Source organism: Cryptomeria japonica, chromosome 10, assembly GCF_030272615.1.
Source record: "Cryptomeria japonica chromosome 10, Sugi_1.0, whole genome shotgun sequence".
Taxonomy (NCBI): domain Eukaryota; kingdom Viridiplantae; phylum Streptophyta; class Pinopsida; order Cupressales; family Cupressaceae; genus Cryptomeria; species Cryptomeria japonica.
Genome location: NC_081414.1, coordinates 33,472,197 through 33,496,801, shown reverse-complemented (window position 1 = coordinate 33,496,801; position 24,605 = coordinate 33,472,197). Strand labels below are relative to the sequence as shown.

General features: G+C 36.8%; 1 protein-coding gene across 4 annotated transcripts; it reads right to left on the bottom strand.

Moving 5' to 3' along the window:
• On the bottom strand, positions 1 to 24,516 carry LOC131038225 (E3 ubiquitin-protein ligase DIS1). Of its 4 annotated transcripts, none has more exons than XM_057970584.2 (4): positions 23,884 to 24,516; positions 4,912 to 5,415; positions 934 to 1,320; positions 1 to 817 (listed from the first exon to the last, which is right to left on the bottom strand). In XM_057970584.2, exons 2-4 carry the CDS (start codon positions 5,122 to 5,124, stop codon positions 503 to 505), a joined length of 915 nt encoding a protein of 304 aa, XP_057826567.2. In that variant the 5' UTR covers positions 5,125 to 5,415; positions 23,884 to 24,516; the 3' UTR covers positions 1 to 502. The 4 variants fall into 4 exon arrangements, with proteins under 4 accessions (XP_057826567.2, XP_057826568.2, XP_057826569.2 ...); XM_057970585.2 differs by having other exon boundaries at positions 4,912 to 5,368; XM_057970586.2 differs by having other exon boundaries at positions 4,912 to 5,141.
• Positions 24,517 to 24,605: the final 89 nt, after the last annotated feature.

The following is a 24,605-nucleotide window of genomic DNA, read 5'->3' as shown; positions in this document are numbered from 1 at the left end:
TATCCCAAATTGTTTTCAAGTGCCCTGGATATAATAGAAGTGATGTCAAATATCACTGCCATCATTATAAAAGAGGTTATCATTTACTTGAATATTCTGCATAAAAATACCACCCAATTCAAAAAATAACCAGAGACGACGCTAAATTTAGCTAAACATCTGGTGTGCAACTGTTCATATCATACTATCAAAGAGCAATGCAAGGCGAACCTGTCAAAATTTGTTCCCCAAAATGACTAACAGATTGGAATAGCATTCCATATAAGCTGGTTGCCGATATATGGCATTAACTCATGAGTTGTCTTCTAGGTATTACCTTGTGTTTGGGACACAGTAATCCCAGCTGTTATTGGAGACTTACTTTCTACGAGCTTTACAGCAAAGAGACTTTGTATTTTGATATATCACACTGTCTACACAAGAACAAAGATAAAGTATAATCAGAAGACAAACAAGGCAGGATATGTTCTACTCAAAATTCACTGCAGTCGAATTACAACTGTCATTTCTCCTCCCAGATGCACCCACTGATTCTCAGATTTAATTTGTCACCCCCTGAAAACAATAGCGCCATGTTTCTCTGAATAATCAACCCATCATGACTATCACGGACTTCGGTATGACTATCAACTATACTTCTTGGAACCCCTTGCCAAATCATTTTCCGGCCATTTGCTCCAACTTCGAGGCTGTAGCTGAAGTTCTTGGCTTCATTATCGTCACCCATAAAGCACAAAAAAGCTATGTATACAGGAGCCAGTCCAAGTTCAAACTCTTCAAAATGTAGACAAAAGTATTGCCCAAAACAATGGAGAACCTGAATTAAAAGGATAGAATGAGTAGTCATAAAGGCAGCTTTGCAGAAAGAGAATTTAGTTAAAAATAAAGTCTTTACATAAGATATAGCATTGAAAGGAGAAAGACATCAGTTACCGTTAACTTCCAAGTAGCATTCTCAGCCAGATTTGGATTTGACTTTACATATTCATGGCTGAAAACACTACCACAGTGCATATCTGCTTTATGTTTGTCTCTCAAATGGGCGACCAGAAAGGGAACACTGCCAGATACAGTACATTCATGACCTGCATACGGACATTTATATGGCCTGAAACGACATTTTGATTCATGTTTTACTTTACAATAGTAAGGAAATATCCCGCGACAACCATATTTCTGATACTCGCAAGGAAATTCAAGAGAAGCTGCAACCTTTTCAAGAGCCAAGCATCTGATATTACCGAGCTCATTTCGGCATGTAGGGCACCAGTTATTGACTCTGGATTTGCATGGAAGACATAGTGTATGCCCATTTGGACACTGCATCCATCATTAAAATTCTCGCATCAGTATCACATAAAATCATCTTCCAAAGAAACATTGCATTTGAATGAAAGCAAGATGATACCGTGATAGAACAAAACACATTATGGCACATCTGACATAGAAGTAACAAGCTCTAAACAACTTAAAATTAGAAACCTTGACTTGAAAAATAAAACAAAAAAACACGTTTCAATAAATATATAGCTATATACAGAGAGCTACAACTATATTAAGTTTTAATACCAACACAGCTTTGTTAAGCAATCACAGAAAAACAGCTATAAACAATAACACATCTAGTACCCGAATATCTTCGAATAGAAGCAAATAGAAATTGAAAGATGGTAGAAAAGTGCACTGAGAATAAACATTATATCTTTCTCTGAGCTAAAGGTTAACCACTCATAGCAGGCATAATTGTCAAATACTACCCTTTCTTATCGGGATGCCTTTCAGCTTTAGATGCCACAACTGGGAGATGTCTCTTCTGTCAAATTAACTTATATAATTGCAGCTACACTTGCCCATTGGGGTATGCTGCACCCACAATTGGATGTGGCAATTTACCCGATTCACCATTCAACATTTGTACATTTACGTATTCAGTGTTCATAGCAGGGATAATTGTCAAAGCTCATCCTTTTTTTTTTGGTAAATTCCCCAGGTGAGGAATCCTTCAGCATTGGATGTGAATTTACCCAATTCAATGTTTAATATTTGTTCATTTAAGTAATTCACCGTCAATGGCCATCATGTATAAAGATGATCTAACCAATTGGATGCATCGCAACACAATAATTCAAAGGCTAAATATTTACTATCAGTGTATTTAGGCAATTATGCTCTTCCTTTCTCAACCTTTTCCCTAAGACGGTCAACCTTTGTAGAAAACTTTGCAATGTTTGCATGGAATTATTATTTGTCTAGACTATCTAAATAAGTATCGGTATCATGGCTTTGTATTACCCTCTTGACCAGCTCAAACACGCCCACAAGAGTTGCACTTTGATGCATATAGTCAAATCTCTCGTGTGGGCAGTTCATGGGGGATGTTGCTGCTTCTTTCAATATTTTGGGATATTTTATTCCACTGCCCCAATATGAAATGCTTCATTTTGTTTCTAGAAGAGATATAGATTTAATAAGTTATTAATTACAGTTCTAAACCTGGCAGATTTGATTATGGAGATAGTAGGGATGGTAAGCACCTTATGGCTGACACGATCACTGTTAAGAGTCAAGACTAGTAGACCATTAAGATAAGTTTTTGAACATGAAGACAGTTCTCAAACCAACTTGTCTTACTGGATCCAAGGTTCAACATAGAGCGACTACTACTTTTTCCTATATTCCTCATGCAATTTGAAAACTTTTTTATCTTACCCAAGAGTTTCTTAAAGCTTGGGATTTAGGAATCCTCAACAAAGAGCACAACAATGCCTCCAAGGATAAATTCCACAAACTCCTTCCAATCCAATTCAAGCTTCAGAAGATGCACTCTGATCCGTTGGTGACAATGCAATTGTTGATAACACTAGAAATTCCCCTAATGATGCCAATTGACTGAAAGATACATCACCTCTTCTCTATATCGTGCTTCCTCTTCTATGAGAGAGACTTCTTGCTGTGTTATAAATTTGAAAACATGCATATTTCCAGTGCCTTCTAATACTTTAGGGTTCACTCTCTCCTACTTTTTTATTCTTTTCATAAACCCTTCATTGCTTTCTTAGCGAAAGATGCTTTAAAAACTTGTTTCACTATTATTACTATCGATGGCACTTTTGATTCCCATTGACTTGTTTTGGTCATACGTAGACATTAATATAATGACTAGCCTTTCTTTCTTCCTCAATAGTAATTAGACACCTTATTACTTCAACATATCAACTTCATTGCTTCAATTTTTTTTCACTAAAATGAAATCAAAATTATCTCTTTGTGTTAAAACCACATTGCATATGGAGGACGAACATTTCCAATAATGGTAGAGAAGCCTCACTACGAAGCTAGAGGTCAAAAGTGACCCACTTTTCTGTTGCTTGTTCACTAACCCTTAGAGATGGTGCTTGATCCTTTCATTACCTATAAGTTATGTGATTGGTTAATGATGTTGCACGTCTATATCAATCAATCGTCCTATCTAACAACAAAGTTGCAAGGCACAAATGGTTCTTGTACTTAGTAATATAATGTAAGAGATTCTCAACCTTTGAGCTAAAGGCAAAGATATTGCAAGCTGCCATTGACAAATCAAGGAGGAGCTCCCTAAGGGATTAAAGCCTGCCATATAAAATCTGGTTTTAAACAAGTTCTTAATTAGATGAGGACGCAAGCATATATGCTTATCCTAATGCATTCTAACAATTCTTATTGGTAAGGCCTATGATACAAGGGAGAAGTAGACCTTCACATCTTTGATATATTACTGGTAAGGTATATGACACAAGAAATAATCAAATCTTAACATCTTTGATATGAACAATGGTATGATACTTAAAGAATGCTATTTTATCACATTTTACTCTTGTCAAATGTCATTTAAGAACAATCATGTCTAACAACAAAACTAGTTGACATGCAGTACCAAATGCAAGCAAATCAATAAAAGGAGCTTCCTGAGGGATTTAGGCCCGCCATATAAAATCTGTTAAGGCAACTCTCTCATAAAACAATGAAAGCATTAACGTTGATATTTAAACACACTACCACTGAAATGAGAGTGCAAGTATATATAGTTATCCTAATATGTTCAACTATTCTTATTGGTAAGGTCTATCATACAAAGGCGAATAAGACCTTGATATCTTTGATATGAACCTATTCTTATTGGTAAGGTCTATGATATTAGGGGTGATTAAACCTTAACATTTTTTATATGAACAATGGTATTAATACTGAAGGGATTCTATTTTATCATATTTTACTCTTGTCAAATAACATTTAAGAAAGATCATACCTAACAACATAGCTTATCAACATGCAGTATCAAATGCAAGCAAATCGCTTTAAGTCCATAAAACCACAAGGCAAACAAAACATATGCCAAAAAACAGTGCCATGAAATATGTGAAATTGGATTCTCTAACCACAGAGAATAATAATCATGAATCTCCAGTTCAGTTTGAAGAGCATTCTCGCAAATATTAAACTTGAAACCATGAATTCAGCCTTCTTTAACCAGAATCTGGATATTCGATGATGATGAGAAGGTGCTCTTCTCATACTGATCAACAAAGTTTGTATTTTTTTAGTGTTTTCATCTAAAAAAGTATTGTGGATTAAATATTTTCCTGCTGTCAAAATTCATGTGCAGTAGACCTAAATATCAATACAAATTACAAAGTCAAACTAATAAATGTAAATAAAATGTGATCATTCCTCTATGATAGCCATAGATTCAAAATACAGTTCAAGAACGAAAACTTTAAACCTTCATATGGCAATTCCTGAAGGACTTCATGAAAAAATTGTGGGTAGTGAAAACCTAAAACAATTACATGATAGCAAATATCTACTAGAATAAAAAATTAGGAAACTAAATATTAATGCTATTGCAGCAATTGAGGATTTGTCTCATCAAACCTGGTAAATAGGAGGATACATAAAAATGGTGCAAATGGGGCATTCGAGCAATTCACAGACACTACTGGTCGCAGTAATAGCAGGCTTGATTGCAAGAGTAAAAGAGTCCTTGATGAATTCAGACACTAGTGGGTCTGCTGCGCTGTGAGATAAGCCTATAATATCTGACAATTCTTGAATCACTTCCTCAAAGCTAATGCATGAAGCCATCATTTGTACTTACTACACAGCTACCACAAATTGAGGATGAGGAAGTTAGTCTCCTATAGAGTCTGTATATGATGACTTATCATTTCACAACCAGAACAGTTCTCTGCTGTAGATATAGCTATTATTTATACTACTTCTACATATGAAAATATTCGCTTTCTTTTGTTCAAATATCCAGTTTGCGTCAAGAAGACTGATTCCTGGGCAGTAAAAAACTATATGCTCTTAAGAGTATTCATGAAAGGCTCTGCAGGCATATTGAGAATACAAAAGAATCAACAAATTGGAAAAATCCTGCAAGTCAAAAAACATTCCATTGTTAACCCATTTAGGAAAATCAGACCTTTATGTATTCATTGATTCAATAAGCCATCTAACTTGGATATTTAAAGTGAACAACTGTCCTGCTTGATCTTGTCTATACAAATATTAATTCATATACAAAATAACTTGTGAAGCTATAAATTAACATATAAACACCAAAAAGAGCAACAACAAAACTTGACGAGTCTTCAAAATCATATGATAGCAAACTTTTCGTAAGTATAGATTTAACAATTTAACACCGAAATGGAGACTCGATTAAAAAAAAAACGTAAGCATCTCCATAAGAGTATAAACATTGCGAATGCAAATTTTCAATAAAGACATAAGATATGAACCAGAGTTCCAATCCGAAAGCTCTATGTAATTTCATTTTCCTGATACCAACATCCACTAATTCTTGTTGACAACTACCACATAATAGAACTTCAATTATTTATGCAAGGAAACAAAAGAAATTAACCAGCAACTTCCAGAATCACTTTTCAAAAACATTTTTTGTATTTTACAATTTAGCAACCATTACAAGTTTTGAATTTTTATTTTTTTCAAAAAATATGACAGTTTCAATGTTTTTAAATATCATAAAGGTGACTTCACTTGACACCACTACTCCTACATGTTGAGTCAATCCACCAGATCGCTGCAGCTACCTCAACTGTTCAAATTGATAGAGCAAACATACAGAAATGCAGATTACACAATGTTTCAATGAAATAATAATAGTAAACTATATTAGCATTCATCAGAATAGATTGAACATTGATGAATACAAACTTCCAAAACAATTAAATCCCTACAAGAAACTTCTCAACAACTAACCTACAAGCTAATCAATAATACAAAACATTTATTAACACTACTAACACATTGATTTATTTAATACTATATTATACTAACCTATAGATGTAATATAACTTCAACATCAGGGTTCATCCTGAAATGTGATGGTTAAGTTGTGGCATTGTAGATAGTGCCACCAACGTTCAAATCCCCGTTGGGTTGATTGTGAACAGTTCAAATGTTCATGCCTGTGCTAAACCCTTTGTGGCCTATGAGCACGGTAGCCTAGAACTTTGCCAACTACACATTGGTGCAAACAATTTTCATTGATCATGCATGAGTTTTTCAAAATATCAATTTTCTTAGAAACTATGCTACACAACTCTATTTCTTGAACTTCTAAACATCCTAACTTTCATAAACGAACTCAAATTGAAGTCGTCTTTCCTCAAAAGTGGAGGACTTTCAAAGCACTGCACAATATCGCTAGCTTTTTGTTCTTAATTTGCCATTTGATTGTACTTTCAACTTTATGATCTGCATTGGACATACAATTGTAAAGATCAACTTTAAGTATTGAAACCACACTAATTAATAGAGAGCCACAAACTATACTTTCTAAGAATGTCTTAATTGAGCTATTTGGGGGGATGCTTTTACAAAACACACTTAAGTGATATTTCATGTACTTGCCTTGGGGGCTTAAAAATGGGTGTTTTGTAATTAATGAACTAATATAAGTTCCAAACCTGTAGGGGGAAAATAAAGTCAATAATGGGTATTTTAGTTTATCCTTTTGTCATTACCTTGAATAGATGAAACTATAAGCCCTAGAAAGATGGACTACTGAAGCACTACAAATAGATTCGCCTCTTGCCCCATCTATATGGACTTGTTCCTATACTTGGTACTTACTAGCAACAAGTATGGGCTAAAAAGAATGATCATGTCCTAGGAGTAATTGGTTCTAATGTTGACAACAACACATTGTGGGCCATCCAACACATTGAGTGCCCTCACACTCTTTAGACAAATTTTTTAAAGATGTATGAAGATCTTGACAATTCTCCATTCCTAGATGAGCACGCTCTAGACTATCATATAATAAATCTTGATGATTATGAGAATCCTCCAAATGATAATGATATAGATAAAGAGTTTGTTTATTGGGAAGAACTTTAATGTTGTAATGACAAGGAGACTTCTCCTAATGCTCTTTCTCTTCCTACACCTCTATCACCAACAACTTAGCCAATTGTTTGTAATCAAGCATATGATGTTGACATATTGTGGAATGAGAAATGTAGTCACATGACATGCACTCTAATTCCACCTACTGATACAACCAAGTTCAATGTTGTTTCATTGAGGACTTTCAATGTTTCTCTTCAACAAATTCACACTTGTCTTCTTGATTATCAGAATGCCTACTTATCCAACATACATCTTTTATTTGTAAAATCTCATATTCAAGATCTTGACAACATCATTGAGAACATGTCTTCTCTTTGATGACAACTCACATTAAGTTGCGTCTCCTTTTCTAAATGTTATGAGGGTGCATTTTGACCCTCTTGTTCTTTTTTTGCCGTGTTATGCCTCTATCTTCACACCTCCTTGTTCAAATTGGTTCAAATATCATACCTTCATTGAGTGTCATTCATCCATGGTTACAATACTTGACTCTTGCATGGTACTCGATCCCATTGATCAATTTCAATCACAATTCAGCATAAGCATTATTACACATGAGCAACTTCAAGAGATATTCCTCATTCCTTCATTCAATTCACCACTCACGTGGGAATTCAACAATTTGGCAGCTCAAAGTTCTTTCCTTCCAAAAGCAAGATGCATTATTTATTGTAGAGGGGCCTATTATAGCACTCACCATGCAACATTCTACATCAACTCTCTCTCTCTCTTCTATGTGGAGGTTCACATGGGCATTATCTTGCTAGAATTTCAAGACATTCTCTTTCCTCAAAGATTTGTTTCCTATAGGTTATCTCCTCTTTTGGAGGGGGTACACACTCTCTATACCTTGGGGTCTTTTTAAATTATAGATGGGTACCTCACATGCCTTGTCTTGTCATGACCCACTTCTTTTACTTTAAGTTGCACTTAAGGCGACGAGCGAGCGAGGGAGGGAGAGCATGTTGGTCTAATTATATATTGAACCTTTAAGTTTACTTAGATAAATTACAAAGTAACAAGCACATCAATTTCTTTTACTAATGAAAGCTACCTCATTCACTTCTTGATTGATAGTAGTTAAGTGCCACCACTTCTTCATCAAGTTGATTTCACATGATACCACTACTCCTAGATGTTGAATCAATCCACCAAATCATTGTGGCTAACTCAACTCCTCTAGGACACTTGTCCTCCTAGCTTGTGCATCCCAAAGTTTATATATCATAGTCATTTCTTTTGATTTCACAATCCTCAATATAGATGTTGGAATTATGCCATTCTTGTTTTGTATGCATTTGAATTTGTTACTGTTACTTTATTCTGTACCTAGGATAGATCTATTTTTGTCGTTGATATTTCATTTAAGGAAAGAATATGATTTCCACAATCCACATTAGTGAGATCAAAAATACTTGTTGACATACTTACTAGTCTTGGTTGAGTACATAGCAAGTCATTGAATACTCGACAAAATGTTTTGATGACTTTTTCCAAAGTTAACTCCCAGAGTTTTCCAGGTGGGTTTTTTTACGATTCTTAGAGAATTTTCCAACAAGTACTTCCCATGTACTCAACAAGTTTGAGTCCTTGACTCCAACATGCATCAAACACATGGATTAAACACTCCAAAATCATTGTTTTTTGGCTTTCCAAGCATTTGTTTGCCTTGTAAACAATCAAGAAAATGATGTGTGCCATGAAGGTCTATGTGGTTTTGAAGGTCTTCATTTGGGTTTGATGATGGTAGGGGAAAAGCTCCCTTTTTTAGCTGTATTTTGCATGTAATTTATGTTTTTTTCTAAAACTTGAGTGTGTTTTAAGTTGTCGAGCTTTCATCAAATTTTTGTTAGGTCAAAAAAATTTGGCATGTCAAGTTTGAGTCGAGACTGCATTTGCAAAGTATGCTGCTTCCAAATACAACTGCGTAAGAGTTTTTTAACATCATTAAATCAAATAACATGATGTCTGGTATTCTAAACTTAATTCTTGTTTTTAGGATACAAATATGTATATATTTATATTTTATAGTTTCTATCTATCACAAGGCCACACACAAAATGCATCCAAACCCAAAAAAATATTTGTATAACAGCATTAAACCAAAAAATATTGTTGCTATTAAAACTTGATTATATCAAACAGCACATTGACATAAGGTATTTTGAACTTAATTCCTATTTTTTGGCTGTAAATATATATAATTATGATTTTTATACGTTTTACAAAAATACCCAAATCACACCTAACTAAAAAAAAAAGCCATACCAACATACCATCCTTATGTACAACTATATATATGCCCAAATTTGATTTAGCAACTTTCTTATTACTTATTTGACAATTTTTTATATCAATGTGAAGTTATTTAGAAATATACATTTGATTTTTACTTATAAACTAGAAATAATGAAATGCCTAACCTTTTTTACAAACTTCCTTAATCACAAATTTTATAAGCCAAATTATTGGTTAGTAATGTTTTTTGAAATTTATGTTTGTCAAGCTCAAAATCACTCAAACTAGGTGAAGAAGATTATAACAATGGCAATGATTAAGGGAACACTCCACATTACCAAGTACACTAAGGATCACTCTACTACCTTCAAAGGGCTAAGAACATCAAATGATATTCAAAGATATCTATGATCAAACAAGGAAAACTGATTAAGCATATAAATATAATTTAGAAATATGGCATGAATGTTTTGGAAAGTAGCCCATCTTATTAAACTCACAAATGGAAATCCAAAATTTTCCAAAAAAATGGATAAAATTCCTATAGAAATTGTATGTCCAAACCAAATGGAAACAAATCCAAAAAGTTTGGCCTTAGCCGTAATTGGTATCTATGGTCTAATTTTGAGCTCAAAGCATGAGCAGCTTGGACATTCATAGATGAGTACATTTTATGTGAGAGGATCCTAATAGTTGGCACAATCTTGGATCGCTAGGAAACATTTTCTTTACTCTAGTATCTTTCTATACACAAGCCTAACTTGCTCACTGTTGTATGTGTTTTTTATACACTATGCAACACAAAATAAAATACTAAGTATTCTATCCTCTCTTGAACAAAATCCTCCCAAGTGATCAAATGGGATCACTCCAAGGTTCTAAATGTCAAGTCTTGACCTTATACATGGATAGACTCAGTGATTGTGATGTGATTTGCTGGAATCGCAAGGGGGACTTACGTTGAAACTCGAATGCTTGAATGCTGCTAGAACATGGAATTTTACTTGACTTTAAGAAAAAGATAAAATGGGTGAGAATTTAGGAAGCTAGTCTAATCCTAGAAATGTAAGAAATTGGGAATGAGTTAATTCAACCATGCTTTGTTTCGCCATGCAAAGAACAACTAGGCAAAGCTGGTGCGATCTTCTCAGGAGAGCAAAATGATGTTCAAATTACTACCAACGACATAGACACCATCAATGTAATGCATATCAACAATGAGTAGCAATCGAAGTTAAGCTCATGTAGAGAGTTCAGTTGACCAAGCAAGATACTTCACAATCAGCGAAATACTAGTAGTATGAACATACAAATTTCACCACTAACCATTCACAATAGCTTCAATGAAATACTTCACAATCAGCGAAATACTAGTAGAGAATCTAGAGATCATGCAAATGTTAAATCAACACATGAAATTCACCATATCTTCAATGAAAATAATATGCTTCTTGCAACAAAGTCTTGGCAACAATCTCCTTTTCTCCTACTCTACTCTAGCTGCTATCTAACTATCGACTATTAACCTTTACAAATGAAGAAGTGGAGCCTTATATAGTGCTCTCTATACAATTTAAATGGCCAAGATTACAAGATAGAAACCCTAATTAGGGTTTGTTACACCCATTACATTGCATTTAATGCTTGACCAATGATAAAATTACAAAAATAGGACACATCCTTCCTTGAATGTTTGACCAATAGGTGATGAGGGTTGGTACATCAAACTTTGTGCCCACATGTGGTAATTATCTACCTCATTGGATGAGCCAAGTTCATTGAATTAGGATGCCTTGATGTGGCACAATCGGATCATCCTCTTTGTCACCCTTGAAGTGTGAATCTTGTCTTTGCACTTGCACTTTCATTGTCAACTTGAAGTCTTCATGTTGTAATTGTGATGTTGAGTTTTCTTCATTTCAATTTCATGATGCCGATCTCCTTTTGATTGTGAAGCACCATTGAAGTAACCTCTACCATGATGTTGTACAAACTTTTTCTCCATGCATAGCTCCCTCATATATATGGATCTTGAATGTCTTCCTTGTTGCTTTGCAGTTGTGATGATCTTCACCACATTGCACTCTTGTATGTAGCTGCATCCCGATTGTTAAGTTTGACCCGCTCCCTTCATCAATTGATGACCTTGATACCAACCTCATTCATTGATGAGTTCCTTAATGGTGTTACCAATTTGCACCTTCACCTTTCTCTTCAGTCATATCTGCAAGCAAAGATGGCATCAAACATATATGATGTAGACAAATTTTTATGGATCTCTTAATCTAATATGTATTCTAAGTACTTTAATCTTCTAATTTTACTTCTTTTGATCTATTGTTTGATTTTGATGCTTGAAAGTCAAATTTCTAAGTTACAAGTCTGAGTTTCTTGTGTTTGAAGCCTAATTCTTATCTATCTACCCTTGGTCATGGATTCAAGGGGTTATTCACAATATCCTTGGGGAGGTCAAACTTTTGACCCCCAACTGGAAATGCTCAACAACTGATCGGACTTTTGGGCATGCACTGGAAATCATAGCAATGAGATTGGGCTTTTGAGGTGCTACCGATAATGCTTGCAACAAATCAGGGTTTTGGGGTGTCACTTGCATTGACATCAAGTAGGTCGGGTTTTTCACCCCCAAGTGGAAGTGACAACAAGCAGGTCGAGGTTTTGATGAGGCACTAGAAGTATTACTGCTTGGTTGGGGTGTCCATGAGTTTTTGGTGTGTCACTAGAAGTGACTTCTTCCTCCCTTAACCCCTTCCATCTCTTCATCATTTTCTTATCACTTGTAGGTTTAAACATTGAAATCATTCATCTTAGCAGCACCAACATTATATCTTTATGTCCTTGGGCAAGGGTTCGAGTGCTAACTAGAAGTGGCAAAGGTTGGTAGTGGTTTTGTAAGGTCATTGGAAGTCTCCATTAGCAAATCATGGATTTGACTAGCAAATGGAAATAACCTCAGGCAGGCCATGGATTTGTCCACCAAGTGGAAGTGACAACAGCAGGTCAAACATTTTACCCTCAAGTGGAAATGTTCATGCTCGGTCGTGGATTTGAAGGGTGGGTGGAAGTGTTCACTACTTGGACGTGGACTTAGAGGGTCACAGGAAGTGACTCCAAAGTGTTAATATCACTTGCCCAATGAACATTTCAATGCGATTTCACTCAAACTCAACAAACTTACCAATCTTAAGTAACGTCATCCTTCAAAACATCAAATACTTACCTCAACAAATGTTGATCTCACCAAGAAGGACATGCTCATCCTACCTGGGCATTTGATAGCCAATTGGAAATACTTGTAAGCTAGTTGGACTTTTGAAGGATCAATAGAAGTGGCTCCAAGAAGCTAGTCAGGGATTTTGGGTGTCACTGGAAGTGGTGATGAAGCAAGGCGAGGATTTGGGGGGTCACTGGAAGTGACTTGACTTATCCCCTTTTGCTGCTTCTATCACTTACTTCGTACACTTCAAGGGCTCTCCCTTCATCTCATGAAAGTAACCTCATCTCTACAAGTCTTCTTCATCATTCCTAATGCCCTAACTACCTTCTCATCAAGCATTCCACTTTGTCCGACAATTCTCCGCACTTAGATTCAACATTCCTATCCTAGAACTTGAAAGCCGCATGGTGATGATCAAATGAAATGGTCATTATAAATCGTTCATCACCAATGCATTGAAAGCTAAACTGACCTCAATTCCACTTAAAGAGAGAGACGGGACTTGATCACTTCCTTACAACCTAAGGCACTACACCTCCTCAAGTAGAAGGTTAATAGCTAAAGACTACTATAAAGCCAAACGACTAAACTAAGACAACTAACCTAGAAAGCGAAAAGTGGGGGTCCCCCATTTGCAATGGGGTGATATGTGAAAACATCACAACACTCACATTTGTTTTTTGTTTTGTTTTGAAGGTTCCATGCAACTCTTGCTCAAAGGCACATCATGTATTGTCCTTGCACAAACCTATAAATTGGGTACAAATCAATGTGCACACATTTCAACCTACACACAAGTTTCCCTTGCACAAGCACAACACTAACCTTGCCCTTTCTCTTACATAGCCCGTACAACTTAATCACACACTCCCTCAAAAATGTTGCCAATATCAAAATATCATTATAAGTGGTTAGTGTAAGGGTGACTTTCATCAAATAGCAGCAATTAGATTTTTTGAGGACTTATTAGGTCTAAAATTTCAAGGAGGGATCAATTTCAAATTTATTAAGAAAAGGCATGAATGTCAGATTGCACATCTTCTATCTTATTGATCATATTTTCTCTTGGGAACTCACTAATGGAAGCAAGTCATGCATCAATCTTAAAATTTGAGCATAGATCAAATTTTCTAGGCTCGGTGCTACTTTTATGTGATGCATGATCATTTGTAGGTTCATTTTTTGGAATCAACATCTAGTAGGTTTTGGGTAGAGATGGAGAGAGAGAGAGAGAGAATTGATTAATTTTATTGCTGAAAGCCTGAAAATTTGTGTATATTTCTCCAAGGGTTGAGTAGCATAGTGTGTGTTGAGTTTCACATATAGATGGCCCATTTGTATTTCTTTAATTTCTACAATTGAATAAGTGTTTTTAGTTCAATCTCCATTGTTCTTCCTTTTTTGTCTTTTGTTTGTGCTCTATGTGCACCCATTTGCTAATTGTTTATGCAACCTGTTGTGACGTTTTCACACATCGCCCCATTGCAAATGGGGACCCCCACTTTTTTTTGCTCTCTAGAATAGTGTTAAGAGTCTTTTGCTATTAACCTTTGTGTTGAAGAAGCCAGTGGGTCAAAAGTTAATCAAGTCAAGTTTGTCTCTTTAGGATGAAGTGAAGTCAATCAATTATCAAGGCTTTTGGAATGAATGACTCATCTTTTGCTTGCAAGGCTAGGGATGAAATGCTAAATTTGGCTAAGTATAGGAAAATTTCCTTTGCCCTCTTGGAAGAGTAACCGAGGCATTGATAACACTTCCTTTGCCTAGCCAAGGTTTTATCACTTCCACTTCTCCCAGCACTTCCAGTAGGTGCCCAAACCCGATCACTCCCATTTCCATTCCTCACCTTCGCCATCACCATTTCACCCTTCCTTTCTTTCCATCTCTCTCTCCATCCCATAGCCCTTCCATCTTCTCTAATTTCCACTTCCACCCCTCTATGCCTTCACCACATCCCTCACATCTCCCCTTCCATTTCCACCACCTCTTTCATTTCCATTTTCCCTCACTCCCTCTCATCTCCTTCTATCTCTTTCCATTCATATTACCCTTCCCTTCATCTACCTTCCTCCCTTCTTTTCTTCCCTTCCATCTCTCACCATTTCCACTTCTCCTCGTTGCCTTCCATTTCACCCCATATCCTCTACCCACCTACCTTCCCTTTCCCCTTTCCAACCTTTAACTTTACCCCCCCACTACCACTTCCACCTCCTTTAACTTCCATCCCCTTCCATCTCATTCACCTCCCTAACTTCACCTACCTAACCCTCTTCCCATCCTAGTATACTCATCCACTACCCTTCACCTACCTTTGCCTACACCTACATCCTCTACTCTCCATCCCACACCCTTTAACCTACTCTTCCATCCTACATCCTAACCTCCCTTCACTAACTTCCATCCCATCCTAGCTTACACCTCCCAACTTCCATTTACCACACCTCCTACTTCCTACCTTACCCTTTACCCCCCTATTCCCCTAAGCTTACCTTCTATCCTATCCCATCTCCTACATTACCTACACTCCCTTTCCACCCTACCCCTACCCCTACTCTATCCTAACTTCTTTCATTACCCCTTATACCTCCCAACCCCACTGTAGCACTCACTTTGTTGATTTTATGGTAGTACTCGTTAACCACAAGCAAACATCAGATCTATTGCCTTCCCAATCATAGACGATAAGCTCTTATCGTCACCCCCGAGCACACTACATGTCCTTCATGATATTGAATTCATTGATATTGATGCAATCATGACCTTGCATATATATGAATCAATACCTCCTAATAGACCTCAAGTCAGCCATATACTTTTGGCCCCAAGGATAGGGTTAGACCTAATATTACAAGTTACATATGAGTCTCCCTTAGCTGCAAGTTACATTTAACTTAATCACAAGTTACACATAAGTGGTTCGCCCAAATAGGGCCTGCCCCAAATTAGACTCATACAACTGAGATATCCAAATGCCAAGGCCGACAAGCCACTTGGCATTTTGTGCACTAGGTCGGCACTAGAAGGGAACCGACCTAGCTACACAACAACACTCCCTCTTAGCTAGGGAGGATTCCTTCTAAATAACCAAGTCACATAGTGACTACCACCATGGCTACTGCCATGAATAATACGTTCACCATAGCTACTCCTAGAGGGTGAACAAGCACATCATGGAATTTCTTCCATGATGCCCACCATACCTACTCATAGAGGGTGGAAGAGGGATTTCACCTCAACATTCTCCTAGAGAAGGGTGCATTACCACCATGCCTACTCGCAAATGGTGGAACGAGGGCTCTAACCTCAAACTTCTCTCAGAGAAGAATGCATCTCCACCATACCTACTCGCAAAGGGTGGAACGAGGGCTCTCACCTCAAACTTCTCCCAGAGAAGAATGCATTAACAAGGGATTGCACCTCGAACTTCTCCCTTATAGAGAAGAACTCATTAACAAGGGATTGCACCTCGAACTTCTCCCTCACAGAGAAGAACTCATTAACCAAATCTTCACGATGACATGGCTCCCCCTGAAGCTGAAATGTCAAGCTTCCTCTGAAGCTAAAGCGTCAAGCTCCCTCTGAAGCTGAAATAAATCTTATGACCTCCTTATCCAAGGTTACTTCTGACAATAAGTTAGACTCCCCCTAAATGCTAATTCTACGAAGAAATGAAAGCAATCTTCCTTCCTTGAATGCAATCTCTAATTTGTCCTGGAAGCATTTCAAAGAGAGATAATGATAGTCAAGGGAAATGTCAATACATGATTCACTATTCAATGATGTAGCATGACTTAATGAAAAAAATCATGAACATTATTCAAACATAAAGAGTACTTATCTTTTATAATTTTGCTCAACAATGGAATTTCCATTCACTTGGATTTATCACACCGAAGCACCTAGTGATGATCTAATGGCTGTGTGGCCTTTGGCCCTCGCCATCACTCATCATCTGTCCACAATATTTGCTTCGTGCATAGCTTAAGCATCATTTGAGGAATTGCCTTTAATACCATTCACAACAAGGTAATGGACCAACCACATAAATGCAACAAAAATCCACCTGTAGCAGGGTGTGCCAAAATGCTAAGCTGCAATGCCCATCCTAGGACAAACGTCAAATGATCTTCAAGAGAGACATAAGTAAGAACTCGAGTAATTGGACCTTCAATTGCAATATCATCTGATTCGCAACCCCATCCAATTATGCCTATGCAAGCTTCAGCGAAACGAATGCTTCATGTGACTCTTGAAGCTTCTAGGATGAGGTGAGAGTTGTTGCAAGGCGTTATTGCACGGAGGCCTTCTCCATCATTCTTGATCGTTAGGTGCCTCCATTCGCTTTCGTCCCCATACACACACATTTCACATTGTGTACGGCTTAATGTGATCATCACAAAACTCGCCACTATGCTGCTACTCGATCTCAACCTTCCATTACACTGAGCAGTCGATAGCACGCATATCAACTCGCGTTGCTTCGTTGAATCCTCAGAATGCTTGCTGCCACCTTGTTGATGTCTCTAGCCACGAGCGTCATGAAGTGAGTGATCTCTGACATTTGCGAGTAAAATGTTACGATCGCCAGAGAGAATCCTCCACAACACGTTCTCCTCCCCGAATGAAGAATTCGAATATAGAATGTTAAAATGGATAGAGATGTCCATAGTGACTCCACTTACCGTCAACATTTCAATACCAAGCTTGGCGACTTTCAACACCAAGGCATCAGACTAAATCTGTCATTGAGCACTAACGACAAATCTATGGCGATCATCGGCACCTCAACGGTCATTACTCGCCGTAGAGCATATGCAATGCTCACGACTGAGTTAAGAGGCTTAGTAATTGACTTTTGCCTACACTTAGATTTCTCAATCTGCAAATTACTTTGATTGAACTCCCTCAAAAGCACAAGATCTACCTTCAAACGGTTAGGCTCTATAGAAGGAACCCGCTCTGATAGCATGTTGATTTTAAGGTAGTGCTCGTTAACCACAGGCAAACATCAGATTTATTGCCTTCCCAACCATAGACAATAAGCTCTTATCGTCACCCTCGAGCACACTACATGTCCTCATGATGTTGAATTCATTGCTATTGATGCAATCATGGCCTTGCATATATAGGAATCGATACCTCCTAATAGACCTCAAGTCGGCCATATACTTTTGGCGCTAAGGATAGGGTGAGACCTATATATTACAAGTTACATATGAGTCTCCCTTAGTTGCAAGTTACATTTAACTTAATCAAAAGTTACACATAAGTGGTTCGCCCAAATAGGGCCTGCCCCAAATTAGACTCATACAACTGAGATATCCAAATGCCAAGGCCAATGGGCCACTTGGCATTTTGTGCACTAGGTTGGCCCTAGAAGGGATCAAACCTAGCTACACAACAACACACTCTACCTCACATCTCCCACATCCATACCCCTTATGTCTCCCTTTCCTCCAACATCCCATTCCTCTTCTTCCCCACGTAGCAACTTCCCTTACCACTTCCTTGACATTCCTTCCACCTCACATTCCTCTCATACATGTTGGGTCCCACAAAATTTGAAATGGAGATTTAAAAGCTTGTCTTAAGGCATAGCATTTCCATTGACTTCCTTTACTACCATAGCTTTGCTTGGGTCCCACTAGTAAAATTAATGGATGCAAATCAAAGTTTCTAAGGCATTTCAAGCACCAACAACGACACTTCCTTTGACTGTCCTAATTAGCATTGCAAGAGCGAACATGCATTTCCTTTGCTCCTTCATGAGAGCGAAATGGCTTCTAAGGGATGCTTTGAAGATCACTTGAAGCGTTTCCACGCAAGGGGGATGAGAAACTTAGGGTATGAATTGGTGACAAAAGACAAATTGATGAAAAAAGTGGCTGAGAGCAAGCTGGATGGTGAATGAGCATAAATTCCATTGCTCCTTAGTTGGAGCGAATTGCACTTCCATTGCTCCTTAGTTGGAACGAACAACACTTCCATTGCTCCTTAGTTGGAACGAACAACACTTCCATTGCTCCTTATTTGAAGCGAAATTTACTTCCTTTGCTCCATCTTGGGAGCGAACTTCCTATCAAAGACAAAACAAGACATATAAGAAGACCTAGTGCCACCTAGAAGAAAAGAGGGCCCACTCAAAAACAAAATTGATCCTACTTTGAACAAATCATGGGTATGAAAAGTCTAACACCAGCCTGGATGTAGAGAGGGCCCCATTCATAAAGGAAATATCCCACTCAAAAAGGAGACCAATTAAATCATGATAGAAGTGAAAGACATAATGTAGAGCCAATTTGGAATAACCAACTTCTAAAGACAGAGTATTGAATTTGAATAGCTATTGAAAATCTAACTTTTGAAATTCTTAAAAGAACCAATAAAACATTTTATTCATTAGATGTAAGTCAGTCTATACAAGAGAAAAGACACATCCCTTAATCGAGTGCCTATATGAAGAGAAAATTTCTAAAACAACCCAGTGAACAAATTTTGATTTGCACTTCAAGAAGGCGAATTGCATCACAAGGCAGAGATTTTTTTTTTGTAAGCAAATTTTAATTTGCACAGCATAAGGCAGCGACCTTGCAACCATTTTGATCATTGCATTTGATCAAAATACTCTTAAAGAGGGTGATTTTGACTAAGAGAAGGTTTTAAGATCAAGTTGAAGGCATCTTTTATACATTTTGAAGGCAGATAAGGGCAGAACTGTGTAAGAGATCACATTGATCAGACCTATGAAAAACGTAAAATCAAACTCAAAATCATATGCTTCTAGGCAATAAAATGCATTTCCAGATTTGAAAAGAGGCTTTCACACTTTGATAAGGTTTTGATATGATAAGGGTGTGTTGGATTAAGTCCATTTCATTATTTCATCAATATGATTTAATATGTTTTCTTTTTCAAGGGAATCATAGCGAGGAATAGGATGCACATTCAAGACTACATCAAGATGAGATGCAACACAAGGCAAGCATGACAACAAGAGGGGCATAATACATTCAAAGTTTTCATAGCATCATGGTGACATGAAGAAGTTTTGTTGATCAAGACAAGTTCAAAGATCTTCGGGATATCATCCCGATTCTAGGAAGTCAAGACCTTGTAACTTGAAGGAAAAATAAATTGCATGAGGAAAGAATATTTTACAATCTTGAATTTCCTCCGGAAATCCAAGAATCATTGCTAGTACATCAAGTGATTGTTCCAGAAGAGTTAATCAAAGTTAGAGGATTAGCTTGAACAACATGATATAATTTGGAAACAAGCCTTCATCATTATCATTGTTGAAGCTTGATAATGTTGAGTATCAAGAGATATTATTCAATATTCATTCATGATGATGAATCAAGTGTACAAGTACAAGCAGATTGAGGTGTCACCCTACTCACTACTCACCAAATCAAAGAATTCCACATTAGCATGTCTAGATGCAATGCACCTAACTCATCTTATGGAGGCACAAACTTTGAGATACCTACCCTCACTATCTATTGGTCAAATATTCCAGAGAAGACATGTCTAAATATTGTAATTATTTCATTTGCTAAGGAGAATTTGTTGTAACAAACCCTAATTAGGGTTTCCATCTTGCAATCTCGACCATTGATATGGATTCAATCCAAGCCATTCATTGTAAATAGAGCATTATAAAAGGCTCACTCTCCTCATTTATAATAGTGAATAGTGAATAGGAGGTTAATAGCGAATAGTAGATAGCAGGTAGAGTAGACTAGGAGGAGAAGACAACAATTGTTGCCAAAGTTGTAAATAAACTTCCTTTTCATTGAAGTTATGGTGGAATGTGTTGTTTCTTTACAAGTGCATGGTTTCTTGTTGGATCTTCATGTTAGATGATGAGTAATTAGATGAATGGAGTTGTGAATGATTAATGATGAAATTCGTTTATCCACACCACTAGCAATTTGTTGATTGTAAGTTTGCCTTGTGTGGTCAACTGGAATTCTCAATGAGCTTAACTTCAATTGCTATTCGCACTTGGATATGCATTGCCTTGATGATGTTGTTGTTGTTGATAGTAATTTGAACATCACATGCCTACCTTAGGAGATCGCACTAGCTTTGTAGAGTTGTTCGTTGATGGCGAAGTAAAGCTTGGTTGAATTTCATCTAATCGTTCATTATCTCTTGCATTCTTAGGAGTAGCGTAGTCTTCCTAAACCCATCTCTTTTGCCTTTTCTTTTATTCTTCACGCAAGTAATTGGAATCTAAGTTCCAACAATTAAAGTATTCAATGTAAGTCCCCTTGGTTTACCAGCAATCACAACGACCAACAGAGCTTATCCACACGTCATGACCCGACATTAGGAACCTTGGAGTTGTCTCATTTGATTGCGAAGCATAGCATTACTTTGTTCAAGAGAGGATAAGATACCTTGGTATTTTATATTGTGTTCGATTGTGCCTAAAAAACACACCAACACAACTCACATTCATTGTTGCACCAACATTGGTTACCCATATCAACCTTCCTTGAGTCATCCATTCGATTGACTAGACATGTTTTCAATTGTTTTCTTCTTCATTGTTCGCTTGAACTTGAAATGCTTCCTAAAGCTATTGACTGATTTAACCTTTTGTCCTTCATCTGGAGCTACTCTAATGGAAACTAGGATCTATTATATTTTGCCAAAGGTGTTTCCTATGGTATGAGACATCAAAAATACACATATAGTTCATTTGATAGGAAGGTTTAAGGCATATGCAACTCCCTTCTTTTAGCTGCAATTTGGTAAGGACCATGTAATTTTGGTTGAAGCTACACTTCCCTTCATTTTTTAGTGCTTAGTTGTATGGGTCTGTGCAAACAAATACCATGTCGCCCTTGATGTGCTTGTTGTATTTGTTCATGGATCATCAAATTATCTTTGAGGGTATTGAAATACCCTTGCATAACATTGCCCATTGGTGTTCTCGACTCTCCCACAACACAATCTTTTATGTAGAGGGTAGGTCATACCATCGAATGCCTCAAAAGCTAAAAATTGGTTGAGAAATGCTAGAGTATGATATGAGTATTCAAATAAATAAAGCCATTGTACCCATTTGATTCAATGATTCATAAAAAGGTATGAGGTATTCAATTGCTTCTTCAATTTAAACATCAATCGAGTTTGATAAGCAATGCTTTTGTTGAATATTTTTTTCCAATTTAGTGGCTTCTGAATGATCTTTTCCCATCATCACATGTAATTTGATTGAGTATGCCACAAAGTTGACAAACACCTTCTATGAAGATGTTTGCTAGATGCATCATAGTGTGTTGCGATTGGTACAAAATAGGAGTTTTTTTTTAACAAAGAATAATGACAAATATCTGATTTTTTCCTTCTAACAGTGAAAATCCTACAACAAAGTCACAAATATTTCTTCCCATTTATTTTGGGATGTCTAATGGTTGAAAGAGGCATCATACGTAGCATTTTCAAGTTTGTTTGTATAACAAATTTACATTTATCTACAAACTTAATGATTCTATTTTTCATTTTAGGCAAATAAAACTGTTTAGTGATATTTTCGTATGATTTCTTGATGCCAATATTTTCCTACAGCAAGTAGTACATGTCAAATTTCCACAGCTTTTTTATGAAGATTGCAGTTCCGTTGTGAAATATTTTATTCTTGAATATAATCAAATTATTCACGGAGATAAATCAAATCACATTGCAATCATCTTTTGTATATGCTAATAGCCTATTCTTGTTGTAGTTTGTCAGTCCAGGTTGTTTAAAGTTTTAAATTATCAAAACTGTATTTGAAGTGGATATTTCAATTTTTTGCAAAAGGGCATCATCACGGACATTTTCTTTTCCTATCTAATATGTTTGTGATATTAATAAGCAGCAAAACTAGGGTGCTGACCCTGTAGATATGTTTTCCTCTCTAATATGTTATATAGCTGAAGCAAGGATAATATGTCATATAGCTTAAGTAAAGATAAGGGTATTTTTTTAAGACAACAATTTGATATGAGACCCTGTTTTTCCATTCACTTTAACTTTTGTTCAGTGAGATGTACAACCCTACTCCTTTCCAGATTTGAACATGTGATATCTGTTATGAGGACACACAGCTTCACCATCAAACCCAATTATGTCCACTCAGTTTATGTATTAAAGTCAAACAATTGCTGGTCTTCAAAACATTTCTTGTCTCCCACTGTTGATTCTCATTGCAATAAGTATTCCAGATTCTCGAGCTTTTTTTTGGAAAGCTTAATATGGTATCTAAGGGAACTGAAGGAACAACAATCTAACATGAAAGAGGCAATGTAAGTGTCTCCCTAATCAAGCCAAAAAAACGCTTGTGTCTGAGCATGCCCAATAAGAGGCAATGACTAAATCTTAAAATATGTGATAAAAAAGGAGTCAACTAAGTTTCTGGATAAAGCTGTGCATAGATTTTGATGCAAAATACTTATACAAGATTTTATATCAAAACGTACACACAATTATATGCAGAAGCTCTTTTCAACTCATTTCAATAGACTGTAAAAGAATGATATATATTATGTGATAAGAAAAGCCAAATCTTGCCTACGGAACCTTGAATCCCCCTATAAACTGACCAGGGGAGGGCGTCATAAGAATTTCTTTCGATTGAAGAACCTTAACTCCTCTTCTCCCTCGCACAGAAATTCTTGATTTACAGCGTTTTGTCTAACATCTAGATACTCCTTTACCCTTCCTAATCGTTGTAAATAGTATGTTTTGTCATGATAGAGCGTTAAATCTGAGTAAATTGATTCAATATTTAAAATAAAATTAAATAAATCTGAGTAAATTTGCAAATCCAAAATTTGAGATAACTTGAGAAGAGTTATTAAAGATACAAAAAATTACTATTATCAAATTATTTTGGTTCTACAAAAAATAACCTCGCGGTATTCAGAAACCCTGATCTAAACAGACGAAGAAGCATTTTAAAAGAATCAGAATGAGCAGAGGAAATATCTAACCATTTTCAAGAAGTGGCGATTGCGATGAAGATGGAGACATGGCCATTGCACCCAATTAGCATGCTTTGAAGTGAGAAGTGCAATGGCATTCCTTCCACTTTTGTACTTTTGATTTCACGTGTGTGGCAGTTGCGAAATTCGACAGGGAATTAAAGAAGTTGCAGGCATTGTTCAAATTCAAATTAAAGCGAAGAGCAATGAGCACTATTGTCATTGGAGGTGATAGCCATGATCGTACAGCATTAACTAATGCGCACAGATTTCTGAAACTCTGCGCGCGCAGGCTGCTGCCACAAATGGGCTTTTCAAGCGCAGATTTCGTTGCCGTGAGCAATGAGCACTATTGTCATTGGAGGTGATAGCCATGATCGTACAGCATTAACTAATGCGCACAGATTTCTGAAACTCTGCGCGCGCAGGCTGCTGCCACAAATGGGCTTTTCAAGCGCAGATTTCGTTGCCATCATTTGGATTCTCACTGAGAACGCCTAAAGTTAGAGCAAATATCCTGTCAGAAGTACTGTACGGGACGGTGTACACGCACTCCGAGCACTCTGGATTTAGGGGAAAGGACCCAGTAGTCGTGCACCCTAACTTCACGCTTCTCAAAATCTTACTTGGAAATTTCGAATCATTCCGATTTTTTTACAGCAGCTTACTTGGCAAGTCCCCTGCTTATAACTAAGGTTTCAGGGCCACATCATCAAATATGATGCCACATC

Bases quoted from the DNA above. Each gene is read 5' to 3' on its own strand.
- LOC131038225 (XM_057970584.2), bottom strand. From the start codon at position 5,124: ATGATGGCTTCATGCATTAGCTTTGAGGAAGTGATTCAAGAATTGTCA. The intron at 1,321-4,911 runs GTTTGATGAGAC...TGATGGATGCAG, and splicing joins TGTATCCTCCTATTTACCAG to TGTCCAAATGGGCATACACT. The intron at 818-933 runs GTAACTGATGTC...CTTTTAATTCAG, and splicing joins ATGCTACTTGGAAGTTAACG to GTTCTCCATTGTTTTGGGCA.